The sequence below is a fragment of the Rana temporaria genome, chromosome 11 (genome assembly GCF_905171775.1).
Source record: "Rana temporaria chromosome 11, aRanTem1.1, whole genome shotgun sequence".
Classification (NCBI taxonomy): domain Eukaryota; kingdom Metazoa; phylum Chordata; class Amphibia; order Anura; family Ranidae; genus Rana; species Rana temporaria.
The window spans coordinates 120,792,299-120,811,120 of NC_053499.1; the positions used below are offsets into that span (position 1 = coordinate 120,792,299).

At 41.2% G+C, this 18,822-nt stretch overlaps 1 protein-coding gene across 2 annotated transcripts in view; it reads left to right on the forward strand.

The window, feature by feature from the left end:
- Nucleotides 1-17,366, forward strand: part of NXF1 (nuclear RNA export factor 1) — a 57,406-nt gene extending 40,040 nt beyond the window's left edge. For both annotated transcript variants that reach the window (XM_040328981.1, XM_040328980.1), the window contains 11 exons: nt 395-431; nt 934-1,002; nt 1,096-1,151; nt 3,996-4,106; nt 4,201-4,268; nt 4,364-4,479; nt 8,073-8,112; nt 8,997-9,072; nt 12,281-12,463; nt 16,058-16,118; nt 16,196-17,366. In XM_040328981.1, coding sequence (XP_040184915.1) covers nt 395-431; nt 934-1,002; nt 1,096-1,151; nt 3,996-4,106; nt 4,201-4,268; nt 4,364-4,479; nt 8,073-8,112; nt 8,997-9,072; nt 12,281-12,463; nt 16,058-16,118; nt 16,196-16,234 — 856 coding nt within the window. In that variant the 3' untranslated portion in view covers nt 16,235-17,366. The remainder of the gene's footprint in view (nt 1-394; nt 432-933; nt 1,003-1,095; nt 1,152-3,995; nt 4,107-4,200; nt 4,269-4,363; nt 4,480-8,072; nt 8,113-8,996; nt 9,073-12,280; nt 12,464-16,057; nt 16,119-16,195) is intronic.
- Nucleotides 17,367-18,822: the final 1,456 nt, after the last annotated feature.

An 18,822-nucleotide genomic window follows, 5' to 3' on the forward strand; every position in this document is an offset into this window, starting at 1 on the left:
TGGTTGATGTAACTGGTGTAAGCATTTACCTTTTATGACTGCTGTCTTTACGTTCCCCATGATGATGTCACAACCTTTTATTCAGATCTGTGGAGTTGGGGTATTTGCTGAAAGATGGGTAGTGACAGTATAGAGGCACAGATTTAATATGGTATAGGAAGTCTTTATTCACCAGTGTCCCTTATCAGCAAAGTCCTGTCAGACTGCGGGGCTGCACTACTCTCTTCTCACAACAGAGAGCAGTGTGTGTCTCCCCTCTACTAGGGTATGGTATGATAGAGGTTTGGTCATGGTGCTCAAAGTGCGGGTTGGGGGTCTTTGTGTGCTGCTACTAACCTTTTCTGTTTGTTTCTTTGGCTGTCAACGTCTGGATTTTACCTGCTGTGGATGACAGTGCTATGAGAGAACGCTTTCCAAAACTACTGCGACTGGTGAGACACTAATTATTTGGTGTTTTTTTATAATAGGTTTTCCATGACAGAATATCATCTTATCCTATTCATGTAGTACAGGGCACAGGGTTTATATTCATAGACCCGGGGTTAAAGGCTGGTACCTTCAGGTGATTGGACACTTCCAAAACTTTGAGGACACAATGTTCAGATTTTAACAATATGCAGCCCTTGGTTTAGTAATTGGAGAAGAGGGGGCTGCACAAGGTCTGGGTCTAGCTTGCTTGCTGTACTGAGGCAAACTATTAGCTGAGGAACACCAAGGGTATCTACAATTATTTTTCTGCAGAGGTTGAATATCGGTTTCGACGTTACACAGACCCCTTGTCCTCTTTAAATATGCTGAGGGATGCATTTAAAGCGGTGTACCCCTGTATAGTGCATAAAGGTTTATTCTTTCACAGAGAATATACATTTTAGTGAGTAAGGCTTCATTTTGAGCACATTTTAACCTTGTGTCTTTCTTTTCCCATCATCACAGGATGGACACGAACTTCCTCCACCAATAACATTTGATGTAGAAACCCCCACCACACTTCCTCCATGTAAGGTGAGATATTGGTTGACTTTACTAAGCATTGAACATTTCTTCTTTTTTTTTTTGTTGTTGTTGTTCACCATTCATGTTGTTCTTCTCATTTAGGGCAGCTACCTGTCTACAGATAACATTAAAGCAATAGTTTTGCGATTTCTTCAACAGTAAGTAAAACTTGGTGATAATGAACATACAGTTTAATTTACATTGTCCCTTCTATTTCTGTATATGGATGATGGCACTGTAATTATTGTAATAATAATTAAAAAAAAATCCAAGTACCTTTTCTTGATATACAGCTGCCACATGATCCCCTGCTGCTGGTCACATGTTCCAAATAACACACTACAGCCTTTGGAATACAGAGTAAAATAAATAATATAAAAAAAAAAAAAGCTCTTAAATTGTCATACGCATATATATTTGAAATCAAATCTTTATTTTTTTGGCAATAACATTGTGTGGGCAGATTTCTGCCAGTCCGTGTCACACCTCTTCCAGCCTGTGTCTCAGAATAAGAGGGAAGTGAAGCCTCCCATCAATCCATATGTAATAGCCCCCCCCTCCGATGTGTTTTAAGCTGGTTAGTTGGCATGAAAGAGGGAGTGGGCTTTCATTTTACCACTGGTTATACGCCCACATGTGACTGTTTAGTCATATGGGCTGCTCAGGTGGGATAGGGAGAAAATGCTCAGCAGAGAGACTCGCTACACCTGCAAAATCCCTAGCTGAGTTAGGGACACAACAGAAAGGTGTAGATAGAGCAGCAGGATCAACCATTTTTTTTTTCTTCAGAATATAGACAACAAATCTCATAGTGACCATTTTTTTATGTTTTTTTTTTTTTTTTTTTTTTTTTTTTTTCCCAATGTTTTTTGGTAAGGGGTTAAGTCTTTCTCCTGTCTTCCCCAGGAGAAGTAGGGCCAAAATATCTTTGCCCTATAACTATTACTTTGAAGCAATACTAAACGGAGAAGTGTTAATTGCCATAAATCATAGATGATATGCCACCATATTTTTATTTTATTTTTTAATCCTCTTAAATACACTATTCTTGCAGCATTGTTGTGTGTTGTGGGATTGGTAGCCTGCATGCAAGTTTTGGTTTTCCATTGTGATTCTTGGCACAGTGTGAGCGAGGTGATTTCAGGACATGATTCCACTACAGCCCTTATATTTACGCAATCCTGATCAATCTACCTCCTCTGGACCACTGTTCATTATTTCATGCTTTTTTTTTTTTTAGCTACCTCCTCGGATAACACTAAGGACTGGTGCTGAATTGATCCAATTGTGTGCCTATTGCAGGATTTCAGGTTTTTCAGTCCAGGACCCATTTCATACATCCCTTGCAGCAATTCAGCCAAGCACTGACTTTTTGTATATGTACAGTAAAACTTTGGATTGCAAGCATAATTTGTTTTTTCCGGAAACATGCTTGTAATCCAAAGCACTCTTTATTTTTTAATCAAAGCAAATTTCCCCATAAGAAATAATGGAACCTCATATGATTAGTTCCACAACCATTTATTCAGAAGTCCTTCAGTTTATAGTCCATATAAAAAGTGTATAGCAACGTGATTGGTTGTGTAACCATAAAATGTCCATCCACAAGGGGATTAGATGCACAATCTTGCAGGAGCTACACTGTTGGGAAGTAGAATATCATTTCACCATGAACTGGACACGACCAGGTGCTCCTCGCAAGATTTCTGGCAGAAGTCAAAATAATTATCAGAAGAGTTGCCCAAGAGCCAAGGACCACTTGAGGAGAGCTTTAGAAAGACCTGGAATTAGCAGGTACAATTGTTTCAAAGAAAACAATAAGTAATGCACTCAACCTCCATAAACTGTACACACGCTCACCACGCAAGACTCCATTGCTGAAGAAAAACCGCGTTGAAGATCATTTAAATTTTGCTGCACAACATTTAGACAAGCCTGTGGAATACTGGGAGAATATAGTCTGGTCAGATGAGACCAAAATTTAACTCTGGATATCATAATACACACCATGTTTGGAGGTCAAATGGCACTGCATATCACCCTAAAAACACCCCCATGATGTGATGTTTGGAGGTGGTAACATCGAGGTGTGGGGCTGTTTTTCAGCATATGGTACTGGCAAACTTCACGTCTTTGGAGGGATGAATGGAAATATGTACCAAGACAGTCTTGATAAAAATCTGCTGTCACCTACCAGGATAACATTTCAGCAAGACGATCCCAAACAGAAAGCCAAGAAAACTCTCAATTGGTTCCAAAGAAAGGAAAATAAAGCTGCTAGAATGGCCCAGCCAAACACCTGACTTGAATCCAATAGAACATTTCTGGAAAGAACGAAAGATCAGAGTTCATAGAAGAGGCCCATGGAACCTTCAAGATTTAAAGACTGTGTGGAAGAATGGGCCAAATCACACCTGAGTGCATGCGACTAATTTCTCCATACAGGAGGCTTCTTGAAGCTGTCATTACCAACAAAGCATTTTGTAGAAATAATTAAATACATTTCAGTTAGTCACAAAGTAGTGAAGTCCCTGGCCTCCTTTCACTATTCACAGGATTTAAATAACTTGGTTGTACAAATAAATAATATAGTGTTGCCACTAAAATTATCATGAAATTATATGCTGCATTTCAGTTAGTGTTTTAATACTTTTTCACACTGTCATTCCATGTTATTTCATTTCTGAACGTATTTGTTTTGGTTACCAACATGTGGCGAAAATTTAATGTCAGTAGCACCTTTAAGAAATCTATTTACCTAGGAAAATGGTGACCTATTCAATACTTATTTTACCCGCTGTATCTCCAAAAGTTTTTGTCCTATTAAAGATCTTTGTTGCCTACATTTGCTAATGTATAAAGCCATACCACCACATTAAAATGCCTTTCCAAAGTGTGGTCCTGCTCTTAAACACTTTACACTTGTGTCTGCTTTTTATTCTTTTTTTTTTTCCTCTTTGCCCGACTATGGTATGAATAGTGTTTTTTATTTACTTCTGCAGATATTATGCCATCTATGATGGTGAAGATCGACAAGGCCTGCTAAATGTTTATCATGATGAAGCTTGCTGCTCTCTTAGCATTGCAAATGTAACCGGACAGAACCCTGCCAGGTGTGTAGCACTCTTTCTAAACTCTAGGAAGAACTAATGGGCGCACACACACACCAAGTTTCATATCTTTAATATGATGTTTGTATTGCCACAGGAGCAGTCTGGGAGATTACTTTGCTAACAGCAGGAATTTAAAGAGACTACGAGAACCCCGAGATCTCGGTAAGTGTTTTCTCACTTGGAAGCAAACTTTTGATATTTTGCTTATGAGATTTTCTCTTTCTGATTTATTTATTCTGAGATGTTCTCTTTCTCAGCACTTCGTAATAAACTTCTCAAGCACAAACGTCTCAATGTTGTTAGCTTCTTGAATGAACTTCCACGGACGCAGCATGATCTGAACTCCTTTGTTGTGGACGTCACTACTGAGACTGTGAGTGTATAAACTTTACTAATCTAATGCTGAATCTGAGGTTTTCCACATTCACTAAAATCACATTTATTCTTTCTAAAGTGTTCTGTATATTTTGGCAAAGGGTGTTTTTTGAACTTTGCATGTATTGCATTTATTTATATAAAATGTATGTTACCTTTTAACATTTCACTTTCCTGATGTCTGTTACCATGTACTTGTATGAAAAATGTATCCTGTTCTCTTTGCATTGCTTCATTTGCGGGAAATACCTGGTAATCCTGTCAGTCCCCCTGCTTTCCTATTTCAAACAGGCACGGAAGCACAGCGTGGTCAGTTTGCTTCTTTGCATTTTTCTTGGGAGCACAACCCTACCTGTACTCCCTTGGTCAGACTTGTGCTGACTTGCCCCCAGCAAAGGAAGTATAATAAACCCCCTGATGTCTCATTAAAGAAAATCTAAAATTGGTGCCCTATCAATATCAAATGAGGTACTATTAAGTAAAATAAAAGTAATATCCCGCCCCCAATTACATGCATATACAGTATGTATGTAAACGCATGCACCTTCATACATAAACACTTAACCACCCTAGTACTGCACCATAGTCGGAAGACGGCTACAGCATGGCCCTTTTGTTCTGGGAGGGTGTCCATGGACATCCTCCCAAAACACATCTGCGCGCCCCATTGGACGCACTCTGTGACTGCTCATCTCTTTTGGACACAGCCAATCCTAGATTGAGGTAAAGGGCCAATAGCAGCAGCCCTTTACCTTTTGTGATCAGCTGTGTCCAATCACAGCTGATCACATATAAAAAAACTTGACGGCTATCGCCATTCCTCACGCTCTGTCACTGTGTGAGGAAAGGAGAGCGGATAGTCGGCATGGCACATTTCCATTGATAATCGAAACACTGATCATCAGTGCAGAAGAAAAGTTACCTTTTTGCTAAATTTTATACCAGACGGTAAGAAAACGTGTTTTTTTTTTTTTTTTTTTTTTTACACATTTTCGGTCTTTTTTAATTCGTTTAGCAATAAATAAAAAAACAGTGGTGATTGAATACTACCAAATGAAAGCACTGTTTTTTTTTAAATAATTATAAAAAATGTAAAAGTGCGACTGCGCTGAAAGATCAAAATTGTCCTGAGCAGGAAGGGGGTGAAAGTGCCCAGTGTTGAAGTGGATAAATACAGTTTGGTATAGCTGGGCGCACTGGAATAGGACCAATAATTCTTGGGCCATTATTCATAGTTAACTCTGAACTGATGACCTGTTAAAAGCCTTTGCGCCACAATCTGCAGAATTTTTTTGAGTATGTTGACGAAAAAAAAAAAAGATCTATCACTAATCATCAAACATATAAACAGAAGTAGAAATTTGCATATGAATCAATTGAGTGAAATGGTTTCAATCTACCCTTCAGTAAATCATACGGGAAAAGATGCCACGCAACCCACAAACCTTCACTATAAATTAATAATAGTCTTGGACTATTCCCCCAAATTATCAGTGTGTACCACCGAATTATCCATGTATCCCAATATCTCAGTGCACCAATATTTTCTACCACTGATCACCAGTGCTACTTATGCAAACGCATCGCATGAACCTTTTATGCTCACCTCCAGACTAGATCCTGATGGCTCGTCAAGGGTCAAATGCGCTTTTGCCCCCTTTCTGAGCTTCACAGGATAGCTCCAAATTCACTTCACCACAGATGACTCCCACTGTTCCACCGATCCTCCACACACATAAGCGTTATTTCATTCATGAAAAAAATAATAGGGACTGATGGTGCTCTTCGTACAGTAAAAACATTAATTCAGTATTTAAAATGACACTCAAGTGTAATGTACAGTGCATATCAAACACGGGCAGCTCTTTTACCCCCTCCATTGCTGACATCAAGATGGTCCCCGACTGACCCCACTTCTTGCCTAATATGCGTTACGCCCAATCAGCAGGCTTCCTCAGTAGGAATATTGCATTTGGATGAGTTGGAATTTTTTTTTTCAATCCCCATAAGTGCTATATGGAAACGGTTGGTCAATTCTGAAGCAAAAATTTTTTTTTTTTTTTTTTTTTTTTTTCAAATGTTGAAAATATTAAGCACTAAAAATCAAAGTGTGTATGGCTAGCATACAATTGCCTCCTTAAAGTGGAGGTTCACCCAAAAACCTTTTTTTTTTTTAACATTAGATTGAGGCTCGTTTTTGTCAAGGGGAATCGGGTGTTTTTTTTACAATCGAAGCAGTACTTACCGTTTTAGAGATGCATCTTCTCCGCCGCTTCCGGGTATGGGCTGCGGGACTGGGCGTTCCTACTTGATTGGCAGGCTTCCGACAGGCTTCCGACGGTCGCATACATCGCGTCCCAATTTTCCGAAAAGTAGCCGAACGCCGGTGCGCAGGCGCCGTATAGAGCCGCACCGACGTTCGGCTTCTTTCGGCTACTCGTGACGGATGTATGCGACCGTCGGAAACCTGTCAATCAAATAGGAACGCCCAGTCCCGAAGACCATACCCGGAAGCGACGGAGAAGATCGCTCTCTAAAACGGTAAGTACTGCTTCGATTTTAAAAAAAATCTACCAGATTCCCCTTGACAAAATGAGCATCAATCTAATGTTAAAAAAAAAAAAATTCGGGTGAACTCCCGCGTTAAGCATTCTGTTGAGTCACTATAAATGGAATGCCAAAAAATCTATTTTTAACATTAGATTGGGCCTAATTACGGGAAGCAGAATCGGGTGTTTTGTTTAAAATCAATGCAGTACTTACCGTTTTAGAGATAGATGTTCTCCGTGGCTTCCGGTTATGGGCTGCGGGACTGGGCGTTCCTATTTGATTGACAGCCTTCCGACCGCATACAGCGCGTCGCCAGTTTCCGAAAGTAGCCGAACGTCGGTGCGCAGGCGCTGTATAGATCCGCACCGACAATCGGCACCTCGTGACGCGCTGTATGTGACCGTCGGAAGGCTGTCAATCAAATAGGAACGCCCAGTCCCGAAGACCATACCCGGAAGCGGCGGAGAACATCAATCTCTAAAACGGCAAGTACTGCATTGATTTAAAAAAAAAAAAACGCCCGATTCTGCTTCCCGTAATTGGCCTCATTCAAATGTTAAAAAAATGTTTTCGGGTGAACCCCCGCTTTAAGAGAGCAGTGCACCACAACCCTCAATATATGCATTGTGGTGCGATGCATTGGGCTGTACTGTAAATAAATGATATTTACGAGTGGCAATGCACCGCACAAAGAGCAGGCGTGTTGCTTTTTTTGTGGTCACGCACAGTGTGTGTTGCCACAAAAAAAGCGTGTTAATGGGGCCCTCAGACTTTACATGACTTTTGCCCATCCAATAGCCTCAGCAATACCACAGTCTGTCTTGGTGATTTTCTTTAGCATCCAAGAGCATGTTATGTCTGGTAACATCTCCTTCTGGATTTACCTTAAAATATATAATGTGATTGGCTTATTTAAGTAGTACTTTGCACTATAGTCAATTAATTTTGCATACTTAAACCTCAAACCCCAGTCAAGTGTTAAATGTTCCTGTGATGCTGCCATTTTTATTCTCACAGAGATATATTTTTTTTATTTTGCAGAACACCTTACTTTGCTTTGTGGTTAATGGAGTGTTTAAAGGTGAGTGTTAATACTGTAAATGACTATTAACAGTATATTTAAACAATCTCCTTTTCTAAAGAATGCTGTCATTTTCGTTTCTGTGGCTCACTGTCTGTCATAATAGGTCATAGATTTATATGGGAAGAATTTGCAATCTATAATATAATGTGATGCAGAATCTATTGTATTCATGTGAAAAATACAGCCACAAGTGCTTTTGTGTCTGGTTTCTGTTCCCATCTGATAAAAGACAACCCTACCAGGCCACTTCACCTACTGCTGCTGCTTTTGCAGGTCCCTCATACATTTTCTCGCCCTGTGCCTTTCTGCAGCCCCCATAAACTGCCTCCAGCTTCACTAATGCCAGCCTAACCTCAGTCTACCTCCCACTATTCCAATGCCATCCTCTCAAAAGCTGCAAAGAGATGTCTTGAGGTATAGCCCAGTGATATCCCATCACTTGCTGCTATCCAGCTGAATTGGGCTGACACTGCCAGGTTGTTCGGAGGTTTGGCCAAGACTCCCCACCACACATTCATATCATATATACAATACATATTCATACTGACTGTGTCTGGATCACAACATTGTTGTTTTACACAGATTAGAACCCTGAATCTGGGCCCTGTACTGTAACCAGTCAATACAAATGTAGTAGTAACTAGTGAATGTTTCTTCACCCCCCATTCCCCCAAAACAATGGAGACATTGTTATATGGAGAGTTTAGTGCTTGCTTTCTGCCTATTACTTTTTCTTTTAACCTTGGGTTTCAGTTCTCCTTGGGTTTTGTGACATGACCTGAAGTTCATTTTTACATAGAGAGTAATAGCCATGTCTATATACAGATCACTACAATAATGATTGCTAATAGTGAGTTGATCGTCCCCCCTTTTTTTTCCAGTTGAGGGGCAATCCAATGATCCTGTGCGTGCTTTCTCTCGGGTATTCATAGCAGTGCCAGGAAATGAAACGGCAGGGTAAGAATGACTCAACGGCATATTATACACAAAGCGATTAGCCAGTCTTATTTTTACTGTATTTTATAATTTGTAAATTCCTTTTCAGTAGTTCATTGAAGAACACTGCTCTTGCTCCTCAAGTGGTTTTCTTTATGCATGGTCAACCTGTTGCCACTGTGAATGTTCTTTGTAAGGTTGCCTTTCATTTCTAGGGTCTTCTCAATGGTTGTTACTCGTGAGCTTGTACTGCATCTGCAGGGAAGGTAAAAGACAAATGAAGCTGTGCACTATTGCTTTGCATATTGTCCAACTTCTCCAAAGTGGCAGCAATATCTTTATATGAGTCCTGTGTCTCCCAATGAACTACTGGAGAAAAAGAATTTACACCGGACACAGAAAAATAGCAATTTATGTATTTCACTCAGATTTTTGAGGAAACAACTCTATTTGCTGCTGCTATCTGGCCCAGATGTCCTCCAGTTTGGTTAAAGTACTATGTTTGGGCTCTGCTAGACTGGATGTTGGTAGGGCTAGCCTGAAAATGACGTTTGAACACTGGGCTTGGCATAAGGCGCTTTTTAGACTCTTCTGGTAATGAGTTGGGGCCCTTTCATACTGAGTAGTATTTCAAGCACTTTTGCATTAAACGCAGCTGAAAAGCTCAAGAAAAGGCTTCCCTTTAAAATCCATTAATGTTTTCACACTGGGGCGGTGCGCTCCGGTTGCGGTGAAAAAAATCCAGCTTGGAGAATTTTTGGCGAGCTATTTAAACCACACGGAAAATGCTCCTCTCCATTGAAATGGAACCGCATCAAAAACGCCCCCTATAAGCAGTTTTGGTGCAGTTTTTTGAAAAAAGCACTAAAACCAGCGCTCATGGTTCTGACACATATAAACTCAATTCCATGAAATGTAAAATAAGTCCATTTATTGGTCACAATAGCATACACTGAATCCGACCATGAGTGGGTAATAGTCCAAATAGTGAATACAGTTGAAGATAAAAAATAAATATAAAAGCAGCAATGTACAGCAAGCAATGTCCAGGGAACACAATGGGTTTAGGTCTCAGGACTCAGAGAGCCGCTCCTATGATCAAGGAGATGCACAGTACCTTGGGGCTTTTAGCTGTCAGCCATCGATGGTGAAGGAGAGGGAGCTGGAACTCTCAAACGTAGGCAGCGCTGGCCGGGACTGTAGCGCAGCTATGGGCTTCTGTTCCCAAATGTAGGACAGTCTATGCCAGTCTAGCCAAGGCTGTAGCGCGGCTGAGATGGAGAGGGACACCCGCTGTCTCCGATCCTCTATGGCGGGTGACGTCACACGTCTGTGATGCTGGCTGCCGTTGGAGGATACAGGCAGCGCTATGGGCGGACAGTGCCGAGGTGCAAAGCCTACACTCGAAACATAGGTGCACTGCTGCGCTCTGGTGGAAAGGAATGGAAGTACCATCCAATTGTTAGTCCTTAAAACACAAGCTGGCAAAATTGCGGAATAAAATCCTCATGGACCGGATCAAAGTATGAAATCTAAAATAGATGAAGGGAAGGGGGGGGATCTCTCGACAACGCGTTTCGGGCAAAGTACAATCCATTGCAGTTTTTTGAGTCGCATGTCCTTTGAGCGTATTTGCAGCACATTTTCTTTTTTCAATCAACGCATAGGCGTTTTTACTGAGCGATTTGAAGCAAACCAGTGTGAAAGTGCCCCTAGAACGCTTTCTGGGTCCAGAGCCACTGCCTTTTGTTAAGACTTGCTCTGTGAGTAGGCTGATTGGGCTGATTATTAGGAGATACCTCATTTGTTTGGATTGCTGGACGCCTGTAAAATATAAATAAAAATAAATTCCTCAAAACTTGTCAGTTCAGACTACAGAATAGGTTAATGCTGTGGAACTTTCCACTATTTCCAGCTCTTCAGCATCAAAGGTATCTATTGCGGCTGCTCATGTAATTGCCAATAAATATGGAATTCTGATCTTTGCGGCTTGCAACCACCTGCAGCCATGTGACCCACACAGTGTATTTGGTTTCATGAGCTCCTGAAGACTTTCCTTGTATCCTAAACCGTATGCTTAATAGCCACACAGTCCCATTTGTCTGATTATAAACAAGAAGGTGTCAGTCCTGCTTTTCCAGGTTCCCCCAGCTCACACTCTACTAATAGCTCCAGTGCTGCTTACAACATGCCTATGTGCCCACTGATGGGACACATGTCTAGAATCATTTGGCCACCTGATCCTGGACTCTCTCCAATTTCCAGAGTCTTCCCTGGCTTTGTGTCTGAGGAGTCTTGGTCTAATGCTATGACAAGAGACCGTGTCCACTCTTATTGATATGGTGCACGCCACTCTTAAGCTAGGAGAAAGATCAGTCTGTTCCTTCTGCATTTTAAGCTTCCAGGTTTGGAGTTTTAAACCCCATAAGACTGCAAAGACTTTCCCATTGTTTTAAGTTTTTCCTCTACAGAAATTGGAAATACATTGCTCTTCGGCATGTGTAAGCTCTGATTTTACTTTGCCAAACTCTGACTGCTTGGTTGAGCTCCATTAAAAGAGATTTTGGGACTACTGCGATGATCCCCTGGTTAATAGAACCTTTAGAGCAAATAATTGTAACTTTAAAGGAGTTGTAAAGGAAAAAAATGTTTTGCCTAAAATTAATGTCTGCAAGGTAGACAGAATAGTGTAATAAGAGAGAGAAAAGCGGAGAAATGCTGGCAACAAAACCACTTTGACAGTTCCAAACCACTGACTGCACACTGTGCAGCTAAACGCGCACCTATAGGATGCTGAATAGTAGAGTGGGACAGAGAATCATGAGGTGTGGGATGGGACATATGGACAGGGAGAGACATGCTGCTGTTGACATTGCTTGCTTTAGGGATAGCAAGGTACTCCTGCTAGACAAAAGGCAGAGGTGACTGGCCTTTACCTTTTTGGTGCCAGAATGCTACAGGGGCAACATATGTATCCCAGACTTTCCAGATGCGGATATGCAAACTCGCAAAACAATAGGTTTGCGGTGCTCTTTGCTAAATCACAGGTTTTATCCTCAACCAAGGTCTTCAGTTGTTGACGTTCTTCTGTCTAATGCCTTCAGATCTAAGATTTGAGCAGTGAGCACCTGGAAAATGTTTTTGTTGTGAATATTATGCTTTGTGGCGTCTTTTCACTACCTACGTATGTAATGTTGATTTTTAACCCAAATGTACCCTTCTATTCTAGGCTTCTTTTGGTAAATGATCAACAATTCATAAGGAATGCAAGTACAGATGAGATACGCAAAGCCTTTGCCACACCAGCTCCAACTCCATCAAGTAGCCCTGTGCCTGTGGTAGCCCCTGTACCTCAGGACATGGTGCTGGCATTCAGTCAACATTCTGGCATGAATCTTGAGTGGTCTCAGAAGTAAGTAATTCAGGCGGATGTGGACGTTTTTGGTTTCTTTGCATGCTTATCTGAAACTATACACTCATGTTCCCTCTGCAGGGTAAAAAAAAAGTCACTTGTATGTTGTGTTCCGGTTTTTATTTTTCCTTTTTTTTTTTTTTTTTTTTTTTAAACCTTTGACTGGCCAGGTCCATACGCTGTACGGACCTGCATTTCAGTGTTCAGACCCTGCTGAACAAACTGATGGCTCTGACCAGTGGCTGATAATGGGGGGGGGGGGGTGTAGACTCCATTTAGAAGCCTGATTCACAAAGCCAAGAAATGTTATTTCTTTACTCTCAACTTTCAGCCTCTAAAAGGCCAAACCCAAGCCAGGGGCCCCCCGTCGGGCATAAGCCTTGGACCCCTAAGACCCCTTTCACACTGAGGCAGTTTTCAGGCGTTTTAGCGCTAGAAATGGCACTTGAAAACTGCCGCCTGAGTGCTTTCACACTGGGGCAGTGCACCTGCGAGATGCTAGAAAGTCCTGCACGCAGCATCTTTGGGGTGGTTTGGGAGTTCTGTATACAGCGCTGCCCATTGCAATAAATGGGCAGTGCTTCAGAAGCGCTGCAACAGTTTTTTTAACCCATTCTTTGGCGTTAAAAGCTCCCCACTAATGGCTGAAAGGCGCTGCTAAAACAAGCAGTGCTTTACCGCTAACACACAGGGGGGGCCCCATTGTGAAAGGGCTGTAAATCTTCTAGTCTTACAGTTGAGTCCATTCCAGCATAAAGCACATCCCAAGGGGGATGTCTGCTGGCCTTTGCAGATTTCAGGGCAAAGAGCATCTTGGATGCCTAGGCAAGAGAAACGGTTTCCAGGGCCCCAAGCTAAATTCTGCCGTCTGCCCCTTTCCTGTTGCATGTTATACATCCTGCCTGTTCTGCACAGACTATCAGACCTCCATGCTGCCCTGGCAGATCTTTGGACTCAAGGAGTTATCACCATCGTTTAATGACGGAAAGGTTCCAGGGCTTTTATTTATTTACCTTTTCACAGTTCTCAAACCAAAATAGGGGGAACATTAAAACCTGTGATTGCGAGTAACTTGGCCTGTGAGTGTTTTGCAAGACTAGCAATTTGTTTTGTTTTTTTATTATAAAAGATTAGAGGTGCCTCTAAGTGTAGCAATATGGTTACATTTAATGAAGGTACAACATTTAACAACTTGCAAGGTTGATGATTAAAAGAGACACATCCAAGTATGCAGGCATCCGGGGTAAAGCTGTCCACATAAACCGTCCTCTGTATCGCCACTGACCTCATCCCTTCCACGCTGCACTTCGAGACTCGCTTTCAGATCTCTACTGCAGGATAGTCTTTTCTGTCATGATTGCAGACTGACAGCGGTGAGAACTGTCAGTGCAGAGGATGGTGTATGTGGACAGCTGTACCCCAGATGCCTGCATACTTAGATGTGCCTGTTTTAATCATCAACCATGTGAGTTTCTAAATGTTGTACCTTTATTAAATGTAATCATATTGCTACACCTATTATCGTTTATAAAAAAAAAAAAAAAAGTGCCTTTCTTCCCTTTTATACTCTGTGGCTCCTGCTGGATTTTGCTTCTAATCCCCTTGTGGAGGCTGCCATTTGTGGATGGACATTTCATATACAACCTATCGCATTGCTATAAGCTTTGTATATGGACTATAAACTGAAGGACTTATGTATAAATGGTTGTGGAACATATCATCTGAGTTTTTCTTTTATTTCTTATGGGGAAATTCGCTTTGATATACGAGTGCTTTGGATTACAAGCATGTTTCCGTAACGAATTGGGCTTGTAATCTGAGGTTTTACTGTATTTTGTAAACTTTATTGTATCTAAAAACTTTAATGTCTTCATTTGGGTCCAATAAAATTTGCATAGAAATCCTCATGTTTGTCATAGGCTCCCTCCACCAAAAGACTTTCCAGCCCCTTTTCAGCACACTACATTTGTCCTTGGCACTACCAGTTTTTGTTGCTCTATTTTGTCTGTCTTCTGCACCCAGAGTGTTCACCAAGGAAGAGACCAAGTTTTCTTTCCTTGCTGCCATCACCTCTGTGGCATGTGTCTGAACTAGCAGCGTTGGCTTGTAAAGAAGGCTCTGAGCCAACCTCCTTCCATCCTTTCATCTCAATCAAGACATTGTCCCTCTGCCTCTCTATCTTGCTCCAATACATCAGAAGATTTCCCTTCACTGTATGGATGTAGCTTGTGCTGTGGGGGTTTATCTTGCAGTCACCACTTTAATTCGACAGATCAGCCTTTGCTGTTATTCCTGATGGTCCCTGTAAAGGGTAATTATTTATTGGTGACAGATCATTGTTCATGCATGTAGTCTTGTAGGATGTAGTTCCACAGTTTCCAGTTAAAGCTCAATCTATTGGATCTGTGCACCTCCTTTAGGCTTTTTCCCGCATCTGGCACCTGTTTTCCTTTGGAATGTTATGCCATGTGTGGATGTTCAGGCCTAATCTGGTGCTAGCTTTGGGCTCAAGGTCCTTCAGACAGCTCTTTGAGCTGAAAGTAGCCCCCAGTTAGCTTTTGTTATGTTTTCCTGTTAGCATGTTGTTACTGTTGCTCGCTCTTCAGTTGGACCGCTTTTGGGGGCATTCCAGTTGTCTCAGAATCCTGTGTCCCTTATCAAACAATAGAAAATGGTACATACTGTAAAATCAGTTTCTTGGCATTCCCAGTGGAATGCAGATGGCAAAAAAACGTTTTTGGTGTATATAAAATATATCTATTAGGGCTCATTTACACTTGCTTTGGCTTCAACACACATTAAAGCACCTACCGCTTCAACATGCTTTTATGATGTGCTTCAATAAATATTCAGTGGTGCTTCGATGAAGTGTTGGTGATGCTTCCGTGATACTCTTTTGAAGCTTTACAGATGTCCTGTGTGTCTGTGGAAATCTCATACCTACAATTTCTCCAAAGCAAAGCTAAAGCTGAATTAAAGCCTCTCAAAAGCCCCAGATGCTTTAAAGGAGTTGTAAAGGTTTATTTTCTAAATAGGTTCCGTTAAGCTAGTGCATTGTTGGTTCACTTACCTTTTTGCTTCGATTTCCCTTCTAAGTGGTTTTTTTTTCTTTGTCTGAATTTCTCACTTCCTGTTCCTCCTCAGTAAGCTTGCCCCCTATCACCCGAGCCGTTCTGGCTGGGGGTCAGTCAGAACAGCTTACTGAGAAGGAACAAGAAGTAAGAAATTCAGACAAAGAAAATAAACATTTAGAAGGGAAATGGAAGGAAAAGGTAAGTGAACCAACAATGCACTGGCTTAAAGAAAAGTATTTATAAAATAAAAAACTAACCTTTACAACCCCTTTAAGAAAGCTTTGTCATATACTTCTGTAGAGGCTTTGAGGCACAACTAAAGGCAACATGGGGTGTAATTTTCATGCAAAGCAAACGCAAGGTGTAAACGTGACTGAGTGAACCATTTTATTTAGTGACGGGGACTTTGGCATTCAGAGCTTTAACAAAGCCTTGTTTTTGAAACATGTGTAAATGTGTAAATTGGCCCTTACAATTTCCTTAAAGTAAAAGTCTACTTACCCATATTTTCTTTTTCTAGGTGTCTTGTGGACAATGGATGGGACTGGGAACAGTCTGTACAGATTTTTATGAGGCTAAAGGTAAAAACTTGTATAGTTGTTTGAATCCAGCCCTGACAGTCTTTTACACCGTTAACCTGCAATTCGATGTTTTACAGGCCGAGGGAAAGATTCCAGAAATCGCCTTTATCAAGTGATTTTGCCATCGTACACGTATCTAGTGGGCTGATAAGAGCATATTGGCTACAGACTGAAATTGGTGGACATAAGGACCTGATCACTTCCCTCTGCACTGAGCTAAAACCTATTCCATTTTTAATACAGAATGCTTCCCACTACTGAAGAGTCTGCTTGTGGTTTTATGTCGTGTGTGTGTGTTATATATAGGTATGTGTGTATAAATACATACTCTCATATATACTGTATACCTGGATGTTCTGTCATCATGCTATGCATTCTGTTATTTATTTACAGTGTGTCTAAATAAGGTTTACAATTCTAGATTTGGATTCTCACTTACACTAGTCTCTGACAAAGTCTCATTTTATTTTTACGTTATTTTGTCAGAATGATTATTTTTTTTTTCTCTTGTTTTTTTTATATTGATTGCAATTGGAAGTTGGCAAAATGTCATCTGCCATCTGGATTTTAGGACAGCTAGGCATAGGAAGATAGAAGGCATAAAATGACAGTAAAAGTTCCTGTTGTAGCCAAGCATTTCAGCTTGAACTTGTGTGTAAAAAAACTGTATATAATATATAGGATTCTTTTTCTGAATTTCAGTGTACATAAATGTATCTCTGTTGAAATATAAAAGTATTTTTATGGGTCCTGCCAAATAGCAAAGCATCAAGAAAACGGATTCCTGCAGCTTCCTGCTGTGTGTATTTTTTATTTTTTTTTGTCATAATGTGTATAAAGAGAAATAGGCTGTGGGAATCAACGTTGTGAAAGGGTTCCTACAAGCTTGACCATACATGGATCGTAATTCGGGCGGTTCAGCAGGGACTGACCGAATTTCAATCTATGTACAGGCAGAGCGGTTGTACAGAAGTAGATCTACCGCCCTGATTGTTTCTCCCCAATCGATCAGTGTCGCTGGTGGGGGAAGTCTCCCCGCTGTCAGAATACAAAGGCACATCGGGATTCCCCCATCCACTTTGAATGTGTGGAGGGGGAATCAAGTTTTTCGGGGGTCTTTTTTTTTATTGTGCAACTCGCTGGTTGAACTAAAAATAAACTGATGTATGGGCTGCTTTAAACTTGTACATTCCTTTGCAGAGCGTTACTGCACTCACTTTGATGTGCCAACGCGTGGCAACGGAAGACAACAACAACAAAAAAAAAGTCCCTGCAGCAGTTTGTAATGCAGCCTGTCATAATGCAAGGCTTATGTGTTCTGGTGCGTTGCAGGCTGCTGTACTTGTGCGTTGGGTTGCTCTTCTAAATGCATCGTATTGTTCATTGTGGTAAACATTTGCATTTTACCATCCGTTACTGCAATGCATAAGTGTAAAGCAAGCCGGAATACACTTTACTTTTTTGATTGATGTATCTAAATGTGTGTGTGTGTATGGCTGTCTTTTGTGAGATATAGTGTGTGTGTATGTGTGTGTGTGTGTGTGTGTGTGTATACACACACACACACACACACGTATCTACTTGGCCAGTGACACTAGGTACAGTGCAAGAATAAGCTGGCATTCTATCATCTACAAATACAGTGGAACCTTGGTTTACAAGTAACACTGTTAACGAGCATTTTGAAAGACGAGCAACTTTTTTTTTTTTTTTTAAACTCTGACTCGGTTTGCGGAGTGTTGTCTCGCAAAACAAAAATAATTCAAGCTAATGGGCTGTGCAGTACCGCATTTGGCCAGAGGTGCAGGGGCGCCTGAGCCGTTCGGTAAAATTATTCCGAGGTCAGCCTAGCTGTCCCCGATCATTTTCAAGGCTCTCCGGCACCCCCCAACCTCTGACCACATGCGGTATTGCATGCCATTGAAGTCCATGCGGAACAAATTATTTTCATTTCCATTGACTTCTATGGGGAAAATTGCCCCAGGAACGGATTATGCTTGTAATCCAAGGTTCCACTGTATAGATTTTTCATCTGGTCATTTGGGCTTATTTTAACTATTTGAATATAAATTAATCTTTGTGAGGAAGATTTGAAAGGATGGGTCTGATGTATATAAACTGGAGCAGTTGTCCATAGATCAATCAATGTCCTCCAGTCTGTATGAATTTACAGTTGCCATGTTATTGCACTAGACCTAGTCCTACTGGTAGTCTTTTCAATACAGTATTTGTATTCTGGTCTACTTTTTATTACATGCACGTGAGCTAGTTTTATTAGACCACCCCCAATTCTCTGGTTACATTTTTAGTTTCGTTTTTTTTTTTTTTGTTACTCCGTTCATAATGGGTGATTTTATTTCCAAAGTGTGTGTGTGTGTGTGTGTGTGTGTGTGTGTGAGAATATGGGGAGAACTTTTTGGTTGTGTAATGCCGGCCATAGACGGTTCAAATCTCGGTACATTTAGCCTGCCTATACATGGTTCAAATCTCAGCTGGTTTCTGCTGAACCGACAAAATTGATCAATCAACTTGGGTACAACCAGCCCACCAGATTTTATATGCGATCCTCGCTAGCAGCTGGTATAGCCGCTAGCATTAATCGCTGTCTTCTCACGGCGGGGGCGGCTTCTCCTGCCCCACCGCCGGGAGAAGACAATGGCTCTACCCTGTAGACACTGTGTGTGTTGATGGGGGAATGGAGAAA